The sequence below is a fragment of the Apteryx rowi genome, unplaced genomic scaffold, assembly GCF_003343035.1.
Source record: "Apteryx rowi isolate R43461 unplaced genomic scaffold, aptRow1 scaffold_83, whole genome shotgun sequence".
Lineage (NCBI taxonomy): Eukaryota > Metazoa > Chordata > Aves > Apterygiformes > Apterygidae > Apteryx > Apteryx rowi.
Window position 1 is genome coordinate 1,813,570 of NW_020451127.1, and position 18,303 is coordinate 1,831,872.

Genomic DNA, 18,303 nt, shown 5'->3' on the forward strand with positions numbered 1-18,303 from the left:
TCTCTCTGGTTGACTTCTCTTCCCCTCTCCTCAAAGATCTGCTCACAGTGATAACAACAGATGTTTTGCAACAGGACTTGCTGAATGATATTAAATTCCTTCCATTAGAGCTGGAAGCACTGAACAGTCTGGAATTGCGATTGGGTGCCTAAGTAAAAGACCTCGCCAGGACTTCATGAAGGGACGTTTATGTTAAAAACACAGAGTTGGTGGCGGTGTGAGCTGTGCTCCTTAGCTGTGCTACAGAGATGGAGAGGAGAAAGAAGCCCGCGGAGTTCCTGTGGTCTCTGGCTGAGCTTCTGCCTGCTGCCTTGCTATGGCTGACATAATGTCACTGGGTGTGGGAGCTTAAGGGCTATGGTCGAGGAGGAGGAGTTCTCTTCACTGGTTTTGAATTTATTTTGCCAAACCAGTGCTTTCTGACTTCCCCTCTGCTAAACTTCTCCTGCGAAAGACCTGTTGTCCTGATATTTACTGGGTCTGCAGATCGCATATGCCATAAAGACGGAGATGGTGTATCGAGAAGCTGTAACATTTGAGAAAGCACACATCTCGATGAATATCTTCCTGATATTTCCTTGATGTCCCTTCCATTCTTGATGGTTCCATTTCAGTCCTTCGCTATATTCACAGTCTCTTCAGTGTTTATTTACCCTTTTATCACGCCCTCATCTCAGGAAAGCACGACTGTTAGGTCAGAGAAAAAGCGTTTTGTTGAGGAACTGTTCATTCCAAGTGCTATATACCAGATTTGCTCATAGGGTGGCCACGTGCCATGGCCAATAGCGAGCAGCAGACGAGTAATCTTAACAGACACATGTAATGATCGTGCCCTGAATTTTTGTTGTTTTTGTTTTGAAAGCAGAATCTAGGGAGAGAGCTGAGGTCCTCACAATTAACGCTTTGTATTTGCTTGTGTGTAACTTAAAGATTTAATGGTACCAAAATAAAAAAGCTGCAATTAAGCCTGTGAAACTGCTTGGGTGTTTTTTCCAGACAAAACCAGTGAGTAGACTTTTCCCCAGTACCAGGAGTGCTTGGTACATCCTGAGAAAGTAAATAAAATCAGATTTCTGTATCATCTGAAGAAGAAATAATGGGAGAATCAGCCACTAAGAATAAGATAATAAATAAGTAATTAGTGGCCCTTTCATGCCCTTCTAACAGCTACAGGCCCAGAACGACTGATACTTTAAAATTTGATTCTGCTCTAGCATTAAGGCCTCATCACAGTTGCTCAGGGGTAACGGAGTAGATTAAGCAAAGATTTTGGGGAGTTCAAACTGGTGAACTTTCTTGTACTCCAGGACTTTCTTTATCTTACCTTCACTGCTGGATACTCAGTATACTGAGATGGTATTTCACAAGCTTTAGCTAAACTGCGTTGTTATGGTGGCATCTAAGGACCCAAACTCAGGTCTCCATTGTGAGGCCTTTAGGATACAGACAGTCTTTGTAGTGGGCCTGATGCTTTGGGTTTAGGCCTTCAGGTGATGTGGCAATATCATAATTGTTAAGTATTGAGCAGGTTCATGGGCTTGGGTTTATCTCCTATCACTCTAGTGGTCTTCATCGTGAATGTCTCCAGCTAAGCTAGTCACCTGGGCTCCCACTGCAGCTGGAGAAGAGAGAAGTGGGCAGTGCTTTAACTCCTCCTTAAGTAGATATAAAAATAGGGCAGATGAATCATGGCCTAAATTGCACTGCATGCCTAGATCCCCATAGATTATACAAGAACTGAGGGTCTCTAGCTGGGATGGAGGCCTCATGGCAAGGCCCAGGTCTGCTATGACTGAACACTTTATGCAGGAAGGATTTGGAGGGAAGAAGCAAATTTACATCCCTCTCCATGTGAGAACTTTGCATGGGAAGATTAAGCAACTTGCCTGAAGTCGCACAGAAAGTCCATGGCAGAGCCAGGGGGCTAAGTCAGACTTCCCAAATTATAATCCTGTGACATAAATCCAAGGCTGTTTGAGTCTGTCTCGATGTGAGGATGACCTGTGCCTGAGGGAAAAGTGCCTTTAAAATTTCTTTGATGGAATCATATCTGCTGTTTGGCTTTGTGTTACAAATAGAGAAGAATTTCACACTGAGTTTTCATGTCTTGATTGACAACCCAAATTATGGCGCAGAAGGCATCGCTTATCTTAGCAATTGGCAGAACTAGAGTGCTGATAATTAGACATCTTGCCATCATTTTGCTTTGCAAAAATTATGACCAGGTTTGGCCAGACTTCAGAATCCAGTACTGGATCTGGCAAGCTCTGGAGGCTGTGCTAGAACAGCACCTTAACCGTTTTGGGTCCCACTGGCTAGACAGTAGCACTCAGCTTGAGCGCTGGAAGCTGCTAACAGACAAAGGGTTAAGGGTTTTATTACCAGAGTCTTTTAGGCAGAGAATTAACAGATGAAAGTGAGCCACTTGCTTTTCTTTTTTTTTTTTTGGTATGAGTGACCACATCATCATCGCCTGCGGTGTTTCAAGTCAGAGCCTAATTGGCGGCTAAACTGAGCAGAGCCCCGTAGCTGCCTAAATTTTCATTTTACTGCTTTCGTATTTTAAAAGCTTTTCTGTTCTCAACAATTGTGTCTTTTTGTGCATTTTAAATGTTAGTATGCTTTAATGAATGTGAAGCCTATCAAAAGTAATCTGGTTTAAAACTAAAAAGAAAGTGTTTCTCATGGCAAATCTGGACATTTTGGGCCACAGTTTTAATTTATGAATAAAGTCGTTGCCTCTTTGAAAGCTGGGGGGCAATGAGTGTCCCTGGTTCCTTTCTATATCCTCCCAAATTTGCTGCGTAGGTGTATCTGGGCTGGCACTATGTGTAACCACGTTTACCTCCTGAACTCACCTTGGCAGATTTCACAAATTAAGTTGGGTTGGGTGAGGACGTTACTCAGGAACGCTGAAGCTGACACGCTGCTAACAGTGCTTGATGAGAGATCTCCAAAAGCGTGCCTTGTGGCAGCAGAAGATGGAGAGCCTGGCTGGACAGAGGAACTCTTCTGGAGCTTGCATTAAGCCAGGGATCTTGAAGGCAGTGGCAGACACTGCTGCTTTTGTTCTGCTGTGCTGAGAAACAAATTTTTGAATGCTCTTGGATAAAAGGCTTGGTAAATTTGCTGAAAAAATGCCAGCGGGGGTCCTCTTTAAACCATCTGCAAATTGAGATTGTACATATATATAAATATGTGTGTATTTTTTTTTAATGTATGTACGTATATATATACACACATAAATGGCTTTCATTGAGGAGGGAGGGCAGAATGTGGGGAAAGTATCCCAAAACTTCCAGGAAAATAAGCTGGTGATGATGGTCTATTTTGGCCAACAGACAGAGCCCAGATTTCCCATATGCTAGTCCTTCTGTGCAGTAGGTGGCAGGGGCGAGCTTAAACCCAGAACTTTGTCCTTGCAGCACATACCTCTCACTGCCATCCTTTAGGATATGGTGAAGCAGTGAGGTCTCCCTTCTGTTAAATTAGTATAAAGAATTAAGTGTCTACTGGAGCAGAGACTGAAACCTAGTAATCTTTTCTTTCAGCTGAACTTTGAAGCTGGCCCTGCTCTTAGTTGAGGGGAGTGGACAAGATGACCTCTAGAGGTGTCTTCCAATCTTAATTATGCTATAATTTTTATTAATGCAAGTCTACATTCAGTATTACTTGGTAGAAGTCATTCCACATAGTAGTGACTACTTTATTTTATATATCTATATGTCTATATAGATATATAATCATAAAAGTGGAGGAAACTCAAAGGTTTGAGAGAGAGCCACCTTTGAACTTCCCATATCCAAGTAGTCAAGACACTCCCTCAAGAGAGTCAAGACTTTATTTCATATCCTTGTCCTGAATCACACTGAACAAATTTGATCGCGTCATTTGCCTTTTTGGTGCATATCCTAAACACATCTACCACCTCTGGTTTTGGGAGTTCAGTCTCGCTTTCCTGTTAGACTGCAAGAACCTCAAGTGTTTCATTTGGGATAGAAACAGAATTTTCTCAGCTTGTAACTTTGGTAAGAACAGAAAAAGGTAGATTAGGCTTGATCCATGGTTTGTTGTGTGTTTTTGCTTTGGCAGCCAAATTGCAAAAGCAGTTATTCACACAGCCGTGTTCCTAGCTGCTTGTGATTTATGGAAGGAGCTTGGAGATATTTTATATGATAAATCTCAGTGCTGTGGCTAACATCCAGCTTGAGTTGATGCGTTTTGTCTGTATAAAACTCCCCTGCTCTTCCAGTTAGATATGATATTGCTCACTGTTTTTCTCAAACCAGTGACTTGTGTAACTGCAAACTGTTGAATTGCTGTGGAATTTAGCCCAGATGTGGAAAAACTGCTGGTGTTTGACAGGAGCTTTCTGAGAGCTTATTATATATGTTCTAAAACAACAACAAAAAAAGAGGGTTTGAGGCGCCAGCTGTTACACAAAAAAAAAAAAATTTAGACCAAGGAATAGAGTACAGCTCCTTTCCCTTATTTTACCAAAAAGCCACAGATGTATTGTGTTAAACAGGTTGCAGTACTGGTATCTTTAGTAGTATTACCTAGATGCTAATTACTAAATTACGACCTAAGTAATCTAGTAGTATTACCTAGTAGCACCATAGTTGATGTCATGGACCAGTGGGGGTAGGATAATTTGTTTTCTTGGAGATTACTATTACAACTGATTGGTTAAGCTCCTCTTATGAACCAGGCAGTGTGCTGTCATTGTGGATCCTTCCATGGATGTCTAAGGAAGGAGAACGTGTAGGCCAGCGGTGACAGGAGAGGAAACCCCTTTCTAATATGAAGGAATTGAGAAGCCACATATCTCAATCCACATGATATGATGTAGGTCTGTCTTCCAAATCTCCTGTTGATGTGTCTGAGGAAAGGCAGCTGAGTCTTGTCAAGTCAACCATGCTGGACAGGTGGTTTCACTTCACACTAACAGACTTATTAAGGGAGTAGCCACAAGGGGGAAGAAAAGGCAATGATATAATTCATGCCTTAATCTACTGTTAAAAAAGAGCCAACCTTACAGGGTAAGGAATTAAGATGAATTTCTCTTGTGTTGTTTGGATCTCTGTTCTTGGAATCTGTTGTGTGAACTGATGAAAATCAGAAGTTGAAAAGACATAAAGATCAGTGTAGATGATGGTTATGGATGACTCTTGGCCTTAAGAATTTGACAACCAAGCGTTCTCACTCTCACCGTACAGACTTCTGCCCTACTTGGACTACTGTTTATAGGGTTTTTCAGACAAAGTGCCCTATAGCAGTCATAGGGTAACTCTGGATGTTTGCTTACAGTCACACATATGAACAGTAATTCGTGAAGTGTTGTGTAAACGGGCTGATCGGTAGTATAATGCTCGCAGCCGGGAAGAGAGCCATAGCCAGTGCGTATGTTGTTTCTCACCTCAAGTACAGCTTGAGTCTCTTTGGCCACCTTGGCATCCATTCATACCGCACTACCCCTCTAGTTTCTTGAAAATGCTTTTGCTTAGTCGCCTAAGTCTTGCTTCTTCCCTTCTGCTCCACCCAGAGTCACTTCTTTCTCCAGCAGATTGTAATGAAACAACTTATCCTGTTCTTCTTTGGCCTGATCCCTGCTTAACTTTTAGCCAAAATCCTTTCTGGTTTTGCAGCAGCGGTGTTCGCTACCCACATTGACTCTCGGGATGTGTAGTACCTCAGGACAAACCACTTCTTTGAGATGCAGACCTGCCAAGGAGATAATAACAGAGCCAACAAAATGTTGAATTTACATTGATTGTTACTTCTGATTTTCTTTTTCCTAGCATTTCAGACTTGATTCTTCTGTGCTTTAGTCCAGTTCATTGTCGCACATCTCACTTCAGTTTATCAGCACAAGAATTGCATCTTTTTTTTCCCTAGGATGTTGCCAGCGCGGTTCAGGGCATGAGTTCAACAAATGATATGGCCGTTTAAAGCAAAGAGTTAACTAGTCGCCACGTGTCTGTAACGCTTCTCGAAGAGCGGGCTGATCGTTCACTGAAAGCTCTCAGTCTTTTCTTCTGACAGATCCTAAAGAAACTGAAGGGCCTGGCCTTAGAGACAGAGGCAGAACTGGAGAGACAAGACGAGGCTCTCGATTCCATCACCACCTCTGTAGACCGAGCAACGCTGAATATCGACAAGCAGAACCGCAGAATAAAGAAACTAACGTAGCAGCCGCTGGGGATGGCGACGTGAAAAAGAGGAGGATTGGGGAATTGTGTTTTTAAAGACTGTGGCTTTATAGACACTTTGATTCTAGGGGAGCTGTTTGCAATATTGTCTGGAATACGGTGCTGCTGATAAGGGATTTCTGAGATGGGAGTTGCAAAAATGTCTCCAGACTTAGATGATTTTTGAAGACCGTTTTAGGATTAAAAAGACCAAGGTTTTTAATCGCGGTGAAACAATAATAGAGAATTCCTTACTACAGATAATCTGTAAATATGAAGTGGTGTGGTTTCATCTGAATCAACTTTTATGCTGCTGTTTTATGTTACTGCTTTTGAAAGGCTTTTTTTATTGCAACAAAGAAGTGAGGGAGAAATTAACTGCATATGAGACTACTTTAGATGATTACAGCCTATTAATTCTCTCTCAAGGTCTTTTTTGGAAATAGCTAATACCCGAACTAAGGCCCAGATGTCTAACTGCAAGTCGTTGGGACTTTTTTTGTAAGTTAATGCTGAAGTGAGCAAATGATGGTGATAAAACCCTGTGATCATTGAACAAATAGTTTTAATAGGTTTCAGTCATGCTTTTAATGTACCCAGGAATTTTATAAGAGTAATGTAGGCTTAGTGGCCACAGCATTATGTTGCCATGTCCTGGGAAAGCAAGAAGAGGTGGATAATTAATGTGGGCGTATTGGTCGAGACATCTACTTGATGAGCAGATTTAGTTGTGTTGACATTGGGCAAGTGTTTTGCTTACTGAAGTCACTTATTAAAAGTAAGTGCCAAAGTTAAATATATGCTTCTCTTTTCCAAAAAGTTTTGCTGATTCTTGATGATCATCTACAGGTTTTTGTCCCCCGCCCCATTTTAAACCACACAGTTAGTGAAAGAATTAATTCTGGAGCAGAGGAAGTGATTTTCTTCACCAGCACACTTGTTCAGTACATCTCTTGGAGTTCACTGCACCTATCCCTCACTCTCACGCAATGGCTTTATATTTTTTGATAATAGTCTGACAGATGGTTGCAGTGTCCTCGGAGTGTTATGAGCATAGCATCCAGTTAATTTGTTGCCTAAATACCTTGTTGGAGCTGGGCTACCACATCTCTTGTGGTTGTTGATGGAAGGATTCTTTTCCCTTTGCTTACCTGTCCTCCGCTTTCCAGGGAACTCCCCGTTGTTTATCTCCAGCCATTTAGATGTGGACTTTACACGGAACATTTTTGTGTCTCGACTCCAGGTGCTTAGGTTGAGGGACCTATGGTTGGAGCTGTAGACATCTGTATATCATTTGGCAGTTGTAGTACAGTCCATCTATCTTGCAATTATTATTTATTTGCATTAACTGGGGACGAAGCATGTCAAGACTTCTTGTAGTCCTGTGTTTTTAAAATTAAAGGGAATATCTATGAATTATTGCCTAATAGATTTCGCTGAGTTTACAGTTAGCTCCCTCTGGACTACAAGTGGTGGAGACCTTTTCCCCTCCTAACTGACTGGCTGCTACATAGAAAAGATTCCAGATAACCCATATATTGCCTGTAGCAGAGAACTTGAAAGACAGACTTGCTGGTCACCTCACATTTCACTGACTTCTACAGTTTACCAGCTATTTTAGTTCAAAGTAGCTGTTGTAATCTCTTCTTTTTTTTTTTTTCCAAGTGTTTTAATATTTACAAAATTCTTCTTGTAGTGCTTTCAGAATACAACCCACAACACTGCTGGTGCAATATTTTTAACGAGTGAAGCTTTGAACTGTTTATTCCACTGATAGTTGATAAGATTTTTTTCCTCGTTTTCAAAGTAATACAGCCTACCTTTTAAAGAAAGGTATAGTAAATGACATATAGAGTATGTTGTTTTCAAGACCTTATTCTACCTTGTTTTGTATTACTTCATATTAGTTTGTTAGTATTGGAGTAAATTGTACTTCTGCACTGCAAGTCCTTCGTTTACAGTCCAAGTTGTTACTGGCATGCACTATATCTAGTTGCTGAATATGGTGATTATATATACATACACAATATGTACTGTGAAATAAAATATTGCCTGGGGTTCTATTTCTTGTTTGTTTCCGATACCCAAATCACTGTTGTTTTACTGTGAGAAGAAGATAATGTTTACATAAGTAATTATTTAATTAATTTAAAAATACACTTTGCACAAAATGTATGTTAAGGTGTTGACTGGGAACGGATCTCTAACCTGAATTAGTCTAAACCAGGATTGCCAAAAATACTAATTGCACTTAGTTTAGTTTAGCATTCTTTGTGCCATAATTTTTACTGTTGTGGTTTTTAGCACTAGCTGTTGCATTTGATTCTGTACTTTGTGTTTTGTGTTAGTCTAACATGTCCATGCTTAAACAAAATTGTAATACTGTTTGTAAGAAGTGAACCTTTCTAGAGCTGTACATTCGCTTCCTAGCTGAACTTCATCTGCCCAGAGGACTTTCAGTCTTATTAAATATCTTGGAATAGTGATTTTTCTCTCTTGCATTCATTTGGGAAGTGGTCATACAAACATTCTGTCCATCCTTTATCATACTGTAGAACAGAACTTAATTTAGGATTGTTTTGTTTGGTTGTCTTTTAGTGCAGGTATTTATTTATTTATTATTATTATTTTTATTTTTTTTTGCAAAAATATTTACTGGTGGATTAGTATCAAGGGGGATATCAGCCATCCTCATCTTGACAGCACAGAAGGCTGGAGGTGAACGGCAGCACAGTGTGCACAGTGTTTGGTGCTCTGTCCTGGAGACTGCTTAACTGCTTGGATGTTTTATGTTTCGAACAGCCTCTTGGTACACAAGTATCAGATTTTTTTCTCTGATCAAAACTTCTTTTAACAAGAGGAAAAAAATATAGATCTTTTTCTGTTACTGCCAGAAGTACTTAGAACCTGCTAAGTTCCCTTCTTCTGGGCTTAGCTGAAGCGCTGTTATCTTCCAAATAATATCACCCATCGGGACTTGAGCTTCTAAGCGAAGATGCAACAAATAACATATGAAAGAAAAAAAATAATCTTGTTCTCACTTCTTTAGTGACTGTTATCTACATGAAGTTTAAAAACTTTCTTTTAGGATAAATTATGCCTTTTATATGCAAAATTTACAAGGTCTTTTTATGTCTTTTACCCCATGTGAAAAGTGGGGGTCTCCGTCAGTACGATGCATAACAAAAACTCATGCAATGGAGATTCTGAGCTGAAAAATAAACAGGTTTTCTCGGGAAGGCCTTTCAGCTCAGGCAGAGCACAACTTCAACGTGCTGCATCATACAGTCATTTTATAATCCTGCGTGGGCTCATGGCAGTAATGAGTGAGCTTGAAAGGGCCTGAGCTTAAATATATTTCTGCATGGGAGTTTGAATGTCTTCTGTGGGATCAGTGAAACACTAGTAATAAACAGGGCACTTTGCAATGCTCGGATGAGTGGTGCAAGGAGCTTTTTGAGGCAATTAATTAGTTGAACTAAGGCCTTGTAAGAGCTGTGCTTTGAAAAGCTAGTGCTTTGAAAACACTGATTTGCTCCTCACGGAAGGAAATGGAGCAAAGCTGCTTGCAAACGTTCGTCTGCCTCCGGTAAAAGCGATTAAGAGACAAACGGCTTGAAAGCATTCTCCCCGTGCAACTTTTAATACGGCAAAACACAGCAGCAGCAGCAGCAGCCCTTGCCGCCACGCTCTGTGTGTATGAGCAATGTCAAACCTCAGCCCGGCAGAGGAGAAAAATAATTTTGTAACTGCCCTAGTCATAGGTTTAACAGCTGGGGTTTGCAGAGTGAACAGCGCTTGGCTGGCCGAGCGCGCCGGCGTTGCGTGTTTGTGGTTCCCAGCAGGGCTGCTCGAGCCTCTCCTCCGTGGACTCGGTGAGAAGCTGCCGTCTTGCAGCCACGATCGCTGGGGTTTCGTCCACCAGCTTCATCCAAGGAACAGCAGCACAGCGTGCGCTCGCTCATCCTAAACCGGCGAGCCGGGGCTTTCTCTGGAAAACGCGTTGCCTCCTCAAGGTAAATACAGTGCGTGGGGCCAGCTGTTTGGGTGCCAGGGCACTGAAGACAAAACAAGCACCCTGGATTCAAGCTGCCTCCTGTTTTAAGTGGAACGGTGTTTGCTTAATGGTTTAAAAGTCCAGTCTGGCTTCTGTCGAGTGGTTTAATTTTAAACAAGTTGTTTTTTAACCCTTTTGGCAGTAGAGAGGTTAAAGTAGTTCAACAGCAACCTCGGAAGCCTGAGTTCAGGGTTGATTCTGGACTCCTGATTGCTCCCTGAAAGCTTAATTGGGGCCTGGGTCATTCAGGCTGGTGGGAAGCAGGGGTTGAAGACAGCCAACAGTGACGGTGGCCACAGGGCCACCTTGCCAGCTATTGCCTTATAGCAGGCAGTGCCCCTTGACCACACTGGCCTGAATCACTGCAGTTCCTGATACTTAGTTAAGCCTTAAGCTGTCTGGTTTCCAAAAGGTGCGTGTCTGGGTGTTAGCCACGTGCTCTGTCGCGCTCTGCTTTCCTGCTTTGCATTGTGGATTTGGTGCAGCAAAGCAAAACCTGCAGAGCTAGAACTCCCCTGGCTTTTTGCGCGACAGCTAAACCGTTGAACTGTTCATGGGGGTGAGATGGTTGCTAGTGAGAAGGAAGAAGAAGAGCGTGGGATTCATCCCTCCGAGATAGACGGTGTAGACGGGTGCAGACAGGCTTCACTGGCTGAGAGTTTGTTCGGGAGTGGGCAGCAAAGAGCAAGCTTTGGAGGGCCGGGTTATGTCTGGCAGGTTAGAGCAGGGGAAACCACGTTTGAGACTTCTGGAGAAGGACATTTGCTGTGAGAGTGCTTGTGTGCTGGGTGGGACCAGACTGCCTCTGCAAGGAGACGGAAAAGGGGAGAGGAGCGAGGGGGAGGGAAGGGTAATGTGGCTTCGTTGTTGAGGTAGAGGGCTGGCCCTTGGTCTGCCTACGTTTCATTTCCATCAGCGCTACGGACTGTCAGCCACACGTGTTGCTTAGGGCTTGATTTAGATCATCTATATTGGAGTTAATGCTCCCTTTGGGCCGTGGTGATTGATATTAGCCGAAAATGTGGATCTTTCCACGTTGTGTTTGAATTGCTCATCTACAACGTGGGAATAGCTTTTTCTCATCTCTTCCGAATCCTAGCACAAACTAACGCAGAAGCTAGTAATCTCGAGCCCTAGTTTACATTCAAAGTGCCCACCCTAGCGTAGACACAAGCCAGAAGTTTCCAAGTTGTATTTACAGGAGCAAAAACAGCACTTCTGGATACTGTGAGTGAATGTTAAACTCATCATCACCTCCCTGCGATCGAAGTCCCGTTCCCCATTTCTCAGCTGGTGGAAAGTGAGTCACCAGACCGATCAACAGATTTGCTAAGGATCAGCATACAGGGAGCCTAAGTCCCAAATTGAACTGAGATCTCTAAAGTGTAGGAAAGATTAGGACCATCTTTTAACACTTGATGATGCTCAAGAGTTATTTTATCATTGTATAGTATTTATCCTGGGCTTGTCAAACACATGCTGTTTAGCATTTTGCTTCTGGATTAGACAATGAGTCCGAATTTCTGTGAGCTTTGGTGCATAACCTCTGTGAGGACCGCTTTAATCCTTTTGACTCGAGAAAGAAAGACCTATTTGGAAATGTTCTGATTTGTTCCATATTGCACATGTTTTTAATATGATGTTTTTTGTGGTGGTGAACATTGTTTACAGCCATGGAGTTACAAATAGAGACAGAAGAAGGTCATTGCAGGTACGTAGCAACGCCAAGGGCTCCCTTCCATTACGGCATCTCCATTCAGCACTTGCAGTGTTGCCAAGCTGCTGAATGCCAGAGGCTAAGAAAGGAATCTGTATGCAGTGAAACAGTTTTCAGGTCTTGAATTCTCCTTAAGAAATGAATCTGTTGGGCTGCCTGCATTCTTTTCCTTGTAACTTCGAAGTAAAAAGCAAACCACACTACAGGCTTCCATCTTTCCTCTGATGTATCACATAGACTGTATTAATCACAGGTATTTTACACAGGGGTTGGGCTGAGTTTTTGTCTGGGCTTACTGGGTATGCCGCACTGCAAATACTGGAGAGCGTATCAGTTTTAATGAGTCTCATGGCATTCGTTAAGGTTTGTAAAAATCATTGCCAACATTGTACAGAGGTGGTAACAAAGGCACAGAAGTTGGTACATACCATGGTAGGCTTCAGAATTCATGTTTGCCTAAATAGACTGCCTGATTTTGAAGATCAGAAAGAACCATCATGGTCACCTACCTTGGTTTCCAATATGACTGTTTTCCAGGCCTTTACCTTTAGCTAAAACAATTCTGAACTGGAAAACGTGTTTTCTAGAAAGGCTGAATCAAGGTATCAAAGCGCCTTCAAGTGGTGATGAACATATCGGACCTCTTGCTCATCTTTTCAAATGCTTGTGGTTTCAGAGGACTGGCAGCTCTGACAGCCAGGTTTCATGTGAAGTTCCCAAATAGTGAACAGTCATGACTAAGCCAACATTTTCAGCTCTCTCATCTGTGATCCTACTGAATATCAGTGCCAACCAGAATTGAAACATTTTCTTCCTGATTAGTAAACCCGTATCCCATCCAGTAGACCACAAGGAGAACAGTTTTCATTTTGTTCCTTGGCCATGCTAGACTGACTTTAAATGTAAACGATCTCTTACTACTTGCTAATCAGTAGGCTGTCTGAATGCAAGCTTTTCAGGAGATTATGTTTATAATCCGTGTATCTATATGCTTTCATAACTGCTGAAAGTGATATTGTGGTGAGAATTTTTTCCTGTACATGTCAAGTTTTCAACTTGATGCAGTTCAGTTCTGAATTATTTAATAAATTCCAGCCTCCTCCTGTGAATTGCTGCATTGTAGTAGAAATGTGCACAATTATAATTGTGAATATAAATGATGATCAGACCCTGGGTTTCATGCTACATTTTTCTGTCCGCAATCCCTTCTTCCTCCTCCTGAAATGAAAGAATCCTGCAGAATCTGGATCTTGCAGCTTGGTGGCAAAGCAAGCCAAGAAGCTTTTTGAGGGTGGCTATGTTGTGAGCTCTCAGCGGGTCAGCTGCGCTCATTGTCCATTTTTACATTCTTATCCTGTGGTAAATGAAGCCATTTATGTGTCTTGATGAAGACTAAGACATTTGCGTTCATTGGGACGAGGAAGCACATACAACTACCTTGGAGTTGCCAGCATGACCTGGCTCATCTCGCCCAAGGGAGTGGAGTCTCATGTTGACACATACACCCCTTTCCTCAGTTGTTTGGAAGTTGTCGAGTCCCCAGCCAAATTCTCCCTTTTTCTTTTTTGTTTTTTTGATGTTCAAGCCCTGTTTCCCAGCCCATGGGGTATTGTGCCATTCCTCTCCTGCTTTTGTTGAAGGCAAATTGGTCTCTGCCATGCTTATGGACAGTTTACAGCAAAGATGATCTTTACAGTCTTCTATAGCTTAATCCCCTTTTCTCATCTTGTTTATAATATCAGGATGCGGCTTAATATGTTGGTCATTCTATATAACATCTCCCATCCAGTGATTTTACTCTGTTAACCTAAGATTCATAAATAGCCTGATGAAGAGCAAAACTGCTTGTTCCCAGGAGAGGAGGGAATTTCTGGATGTGAGGTTGATAATTAAGAGAAATTTAGGTTCAGTCACAGCTTGACCAGAAATTTCCTGTGTGATCTTCCATGTGTCACTGAAATTTTTTCTGCTTCAGTTCTCCACCAGTCAACTGGGTGTTATGATTCATCCCTTGCCTGTCTTTCAGTTACTTAATAGTAAACCTTTGGGACATGAAATCCTCAGTTTATTTGTAAGCATTTAGCACACTGGGGCTTTGATTGTCACTGCGGTATGAATAACAATAATCTCGGCTGAGCTATTAATAAATTGTTGGTGGAGGCAGGCCCTGAACCCCAGCTACCCAAGTCTCAGTGTAGCACCTTATCCACAAGTTCCTTCTCTTGTCGTTTACTGCCTTGCACCAAAAATATGGAGGGATTATTTTTCATTGTGACTTTTACAAAGCTTTATGTAATTGCTTGGCATTTCCCTGATGGCAGGGAAACTAAAAATGAATGTCCCTAAAAAGTGGTCATTCTGTTTACTCAGGACTCCCCCAAGCTGTCATGCAATAATGCATTGCTCTACTCAGTGTGAAGCTAGATGTTGAAGGACATCTTGTGTATGGAAAGATACCTCGTGAATTGAGTGCTGAAGAGTAGCAGTGAAACTCTTGTGTTACTGCATGTGATCAAAGGCATCACGCTAGCATGCCTCTTCGTATTATTCACTGCTCCATGTGAGCTAGCTTTGACTGTTCGGAAGACGTTCAGTGATTGTGCTGGGTTTTGTGCAGAGGCAGCTATGGAAGAGATGAGCGAGTTTATTGCAACGGGCTCTCAAGAGTTATTTTATAGAGGCAGAATTTCCCCTTGGACACTAGATGTTCTCATTGTGCTGAGATTCATGGAGGAAAGGATCCCTTTACGGTACTGCTCAACTGTCTTTTAAGGCTGGTATATAGCCAGGATTTCTCCTGTTTGGTCTTAGGAACTTAACCAAAATGCATGTGTTGTCATTTTATGTTCCGTGTGTAATCACTGGGGAGACTCGCGGAGAGAGACTGGCACCGAGAGACCGTTCTTCCATGTCAAACTCAGATGCTTGCCAGGACCGCTGCCCTCCACTTCCACGCCTGCCTCTTGCAGAATCCCCTGGCTGATGTTCAGACCCCACTCCTTGTCCCATCCCACCTAGGCGTAGGGAGTGCATTCAGCCTTCTGCAAACCTCTACAGCCATGTCTCCCTTAGGGGTCCTGTGCCGTCAGTAGGTGCAAGGAGTAATGGCCTTGGGGTCTAAAGCAGTTTGGGAGCCTCAGATAAGTGCTTGCTGCTCTGTGGAATGAATCTGCACATACATATGTGTATAAATCAAACCTGTTAATCGGAGAATAGAGGCAAGCTCTGCATCATGGTGTTCCCGTGTGCTGGAAAACGCTAGAGCAGCAAGACTTCAGCTACCTGCCCTGTCTCAATCCTGGGGGGTCAGGCTGGGGTAAAAATGCAGCACTGGAAGCTCCTGTGCTTCCCCCTTCCCACTCGCACACAATCACTTTTAAAAGCAACTTATTTGGGAATATGAAATCCGGAACTTGGCTCAGGTTGTTTATTGCCAGGTTAGAAAGACATTTTATAATCTTTCCCGTCAGTGAAAGGAACACGGAGTACTTGGAACGGGCCTAATATTGCTCATTACTTGCAGTTAAAATCCAGGAACTAGAGGCAGAGCCAATGGCTGTTGAAGTTAGTACAGAGATTTGCACTGATTTCAATAGTGGTAGCAATGAGCTCTCGGAGCCTAGCTTTTATTCCCCATTAAAGATGGCACTAAAGCCCACTAAGACCGCACTCAGAAATCCAAAGTGGCAAAGTGTAAGGTGTCTATGCCCTTGTGCTTCTGTGGGTTTTAGTAAGTGACTGTGTTCAGGTTTATTTCATAGGACTTCTCTGTCCTTCAGCATGACACATCCGTCTTCTTCAGGATGGGGCCCCAGGTTGATTCATCTTTGCCCTTTGACAATTCAGCCTCCTAACTGTGCTCCAAAATAGGACGTGGCCTTCCATGTCGAGTTCCTTCCTCGACTGTCCTGCACGCTGTGCTCTGTGCATCCCATCTGGCTCGCTCAGGGGGAAAGAGGTGCTCTGTTTTGCAGATTTAAAACCGTGATGGTCCCAGAAGGTCGAATATGATGGGAGAGACTATAGAAACACGAGTAGGTCAGTTTTGCTAGGTCCAAAATCGTTGCATGGACTCTGTGACCAGAGAACCATGAACTCTGAGTTTCTTCTAGCGGATGTTTTATGGGCCTGAGCATGGTATGTGAGTTTACACTCCGTAACGATGAGTGGGAAATTCCCACAGCTGGTTGGAAGCCTGCTCAGGCTTTTTCCAAGTCAGCGCATTTCTGAGCCAGTCCCGTGAACCTTTCATTTAAATGGCCTTCAGTTCTTTGCAAGACTGGGTGTGCAGTTCCGACCACAGAGTGCATCATCCGGAGCCAACACCTGGGAAGGAAAGGGAAAAAGAAAAAGGAAACAAATTCATACTTGCGAAAAACCAGGAATGACCTTTACAGCCACAGGTCAGGTGGAAAACCACGAATTCAGGGGAAGGGAGGAGAGAAGATCTGAATGGCTGGCCTGAGCCGCTGCTGAATGCGTTATCCAGCAAGCCTTGCTGATTGATGGGAAAGGTTTCTTCTAAGGATGGAATCGTTTCCCACTGCAGTCTCCTGGCTACTTCAGCGTTTCCGAAGGTGTGGCACGGCGTGATGGCGAGGCTTCTTGCCTAGGCTTATTTGAAGCTCATAGCTGTTCTTCACTCCCAAAGGATCTGGACTGTCTCTTCATTAAGGGCCAGATTTTGATCTCTCTACTTGGTCGCCCTCCAATGTCAGCAAGGATATTTGCAGAGAAAAGTCCCATTCATTGCATGCTTTGGTAGCAGACTCTCCCCTTTTTCACCGAGAGAGACCTCTTTTCTGGTCCAGGGCAGGAGGGACATTCAGGATACCTCAGGAGCCCTGCTGACTCATTGGGGAGCATCTGATTTCTTTTTTTGGACTGGATAATGCAAAATGGGGTGGAGAGGAAGGATTCTCGGGTATTTAGGCAGATTGATGAAAGCTGTCAATTCTGTTGCATTTCATGACAATTTGGATTTTAGTTCCCTGCTTTTCTCTCTGTCTTGTTTTTGTTTTTTCTTGGAAATGGATCATTTCCATGTTGACATCTACAATGAAATGTTTCAGTCGAGAAAGAACAAACTGCACATCCTCTGTGCAATGCAGGGTGGGAAGTCAACCTTCTCTGTCTCAATTGGAATGTGTGAATGGATGTATTTCTCAAGCCTTTTCCACCTGTACGTCAAGAACTGAAAATCCCTGGGCTGGGAGTGCTTCCCAGGAACAAGGGAATCCCTGCTTCGTCCCAAGGACTCTGTATGTGGTGTTGATAATGTGCAATATGTAGACAGTCTTTGACACAGGAGCTGGAGCCTGGGTTGCCCTCTTTCCCAGAGAGGTAAATGCCTGGAAGATTGTGGTGTGCTCAGATACTTTGTTCATTGGGACTCACATCCCTATATAAAAATGCGGACGTATTTCTTTCATGCATTCCTACAAAATACAAATTAAAGCAGTATGTTGTTTGAATAAAAGCCTAGAATAGATAGATTCCCAATACAGACCATTCTAGAAATAATCATTAGGAAGAACAGAGATTTTTAAAAACACTATAATCAAGGGACTTCTGTGCTGTCCAGCTGTGAAGTTTTGCAAACTCTATGAATCACTGTGTTCTCAAATCTGTTAATTTTATCACAAATACTATGGTATTTGATATCTTAAAACTGCAGCTCCCAAATTATGGTGACTAAATGAGAATCTGATTTGTTACTCCATTTGTTCAGGCTGCAGAGAAGAAGCTTTGACTTCAGAACAACATTATTAACTTTTCAGGAATAAAAAGTCAAGTTTGGGCATTTGTCTATTCTGAAATTAAGATAATTTTGGCACTTCTATAATTCTGAGACCAGTTCTAAGGTAGGAAGCTGACAGTCCTATGCTCTTTCTGTGATTAACGGAGGGAGAGGACTTCCTCCAAAGACCTCAGAGCAGATGCCGCATTGAAATGCCAAAAGTTATGTGATGCTACTGTCCCTCTTGAAGTTGGCAGTGCGATAGCTACCAAAGGGATGTCCGTGACCCACCAATCACTGAGGAAGCATGCAGAGGACCACTCCAGGCTTGTCCTCCTCTTACAGTGTTCCCAAAGCAACCACAGGTGGATAAGGAATAATAGGCCAAACAGATCTTTGGTCTGACCCAGTACAACTGCTCTTGGGTTCAAGTGAGTGCTAGGCTGTAGATCCCAAGAGTGAAAGCCACTTCTTGGCTGATGTTTATTGTTGCTTTAAAGCTTAGAGGACTTTCTGCGTGATGTTTCAGCGAGCTGCTGTTGAGGCTGGCTTGCTGCTTGCTTCTTGGGTTCACCCCTGACTTTACAGAGCAGGAGTT

The 18,303-nt window shown here is 42.8% G+C and overlaps 1 protein-coding gene across 12 annotated transcripts in view; it reads left to right on the plus strand.

The window, feature by feature from the left end:
- The window catches only part of SNAP47 (synaptosome associated protein 47), a 30,094-nt gene extending 21,417 nt beyond the window's left edge, over positions 1 to 8,677 (plus strand). For 7 of the 12 annotated variants that reach the window (XM_026089696.1, XM_026089695.1, XM_026089683.1 and 4 more), the window contains one exon: positions 6,030 to 8,677. In XM_026089696.1, coding sequence (XP_025945481.1) covers positions 6,030 to 6,248 — 219 coding nt within the window. In that variant the 3' untranslated portion in view covers positions 6,249 to 8,677. Of the gene's footprint in view, positions 1 to 36; positions 4,161 to 6,029 lie in introns of those variants that run through there. The other 5 variants (XM_026089682.1, XM_026089691.1, XM_026089687.1 and 2 more) reach the window with 3 other exon arrangements.
- Positions 8,678 to 18,303: the final 9,626 nt, after the last annotated feature.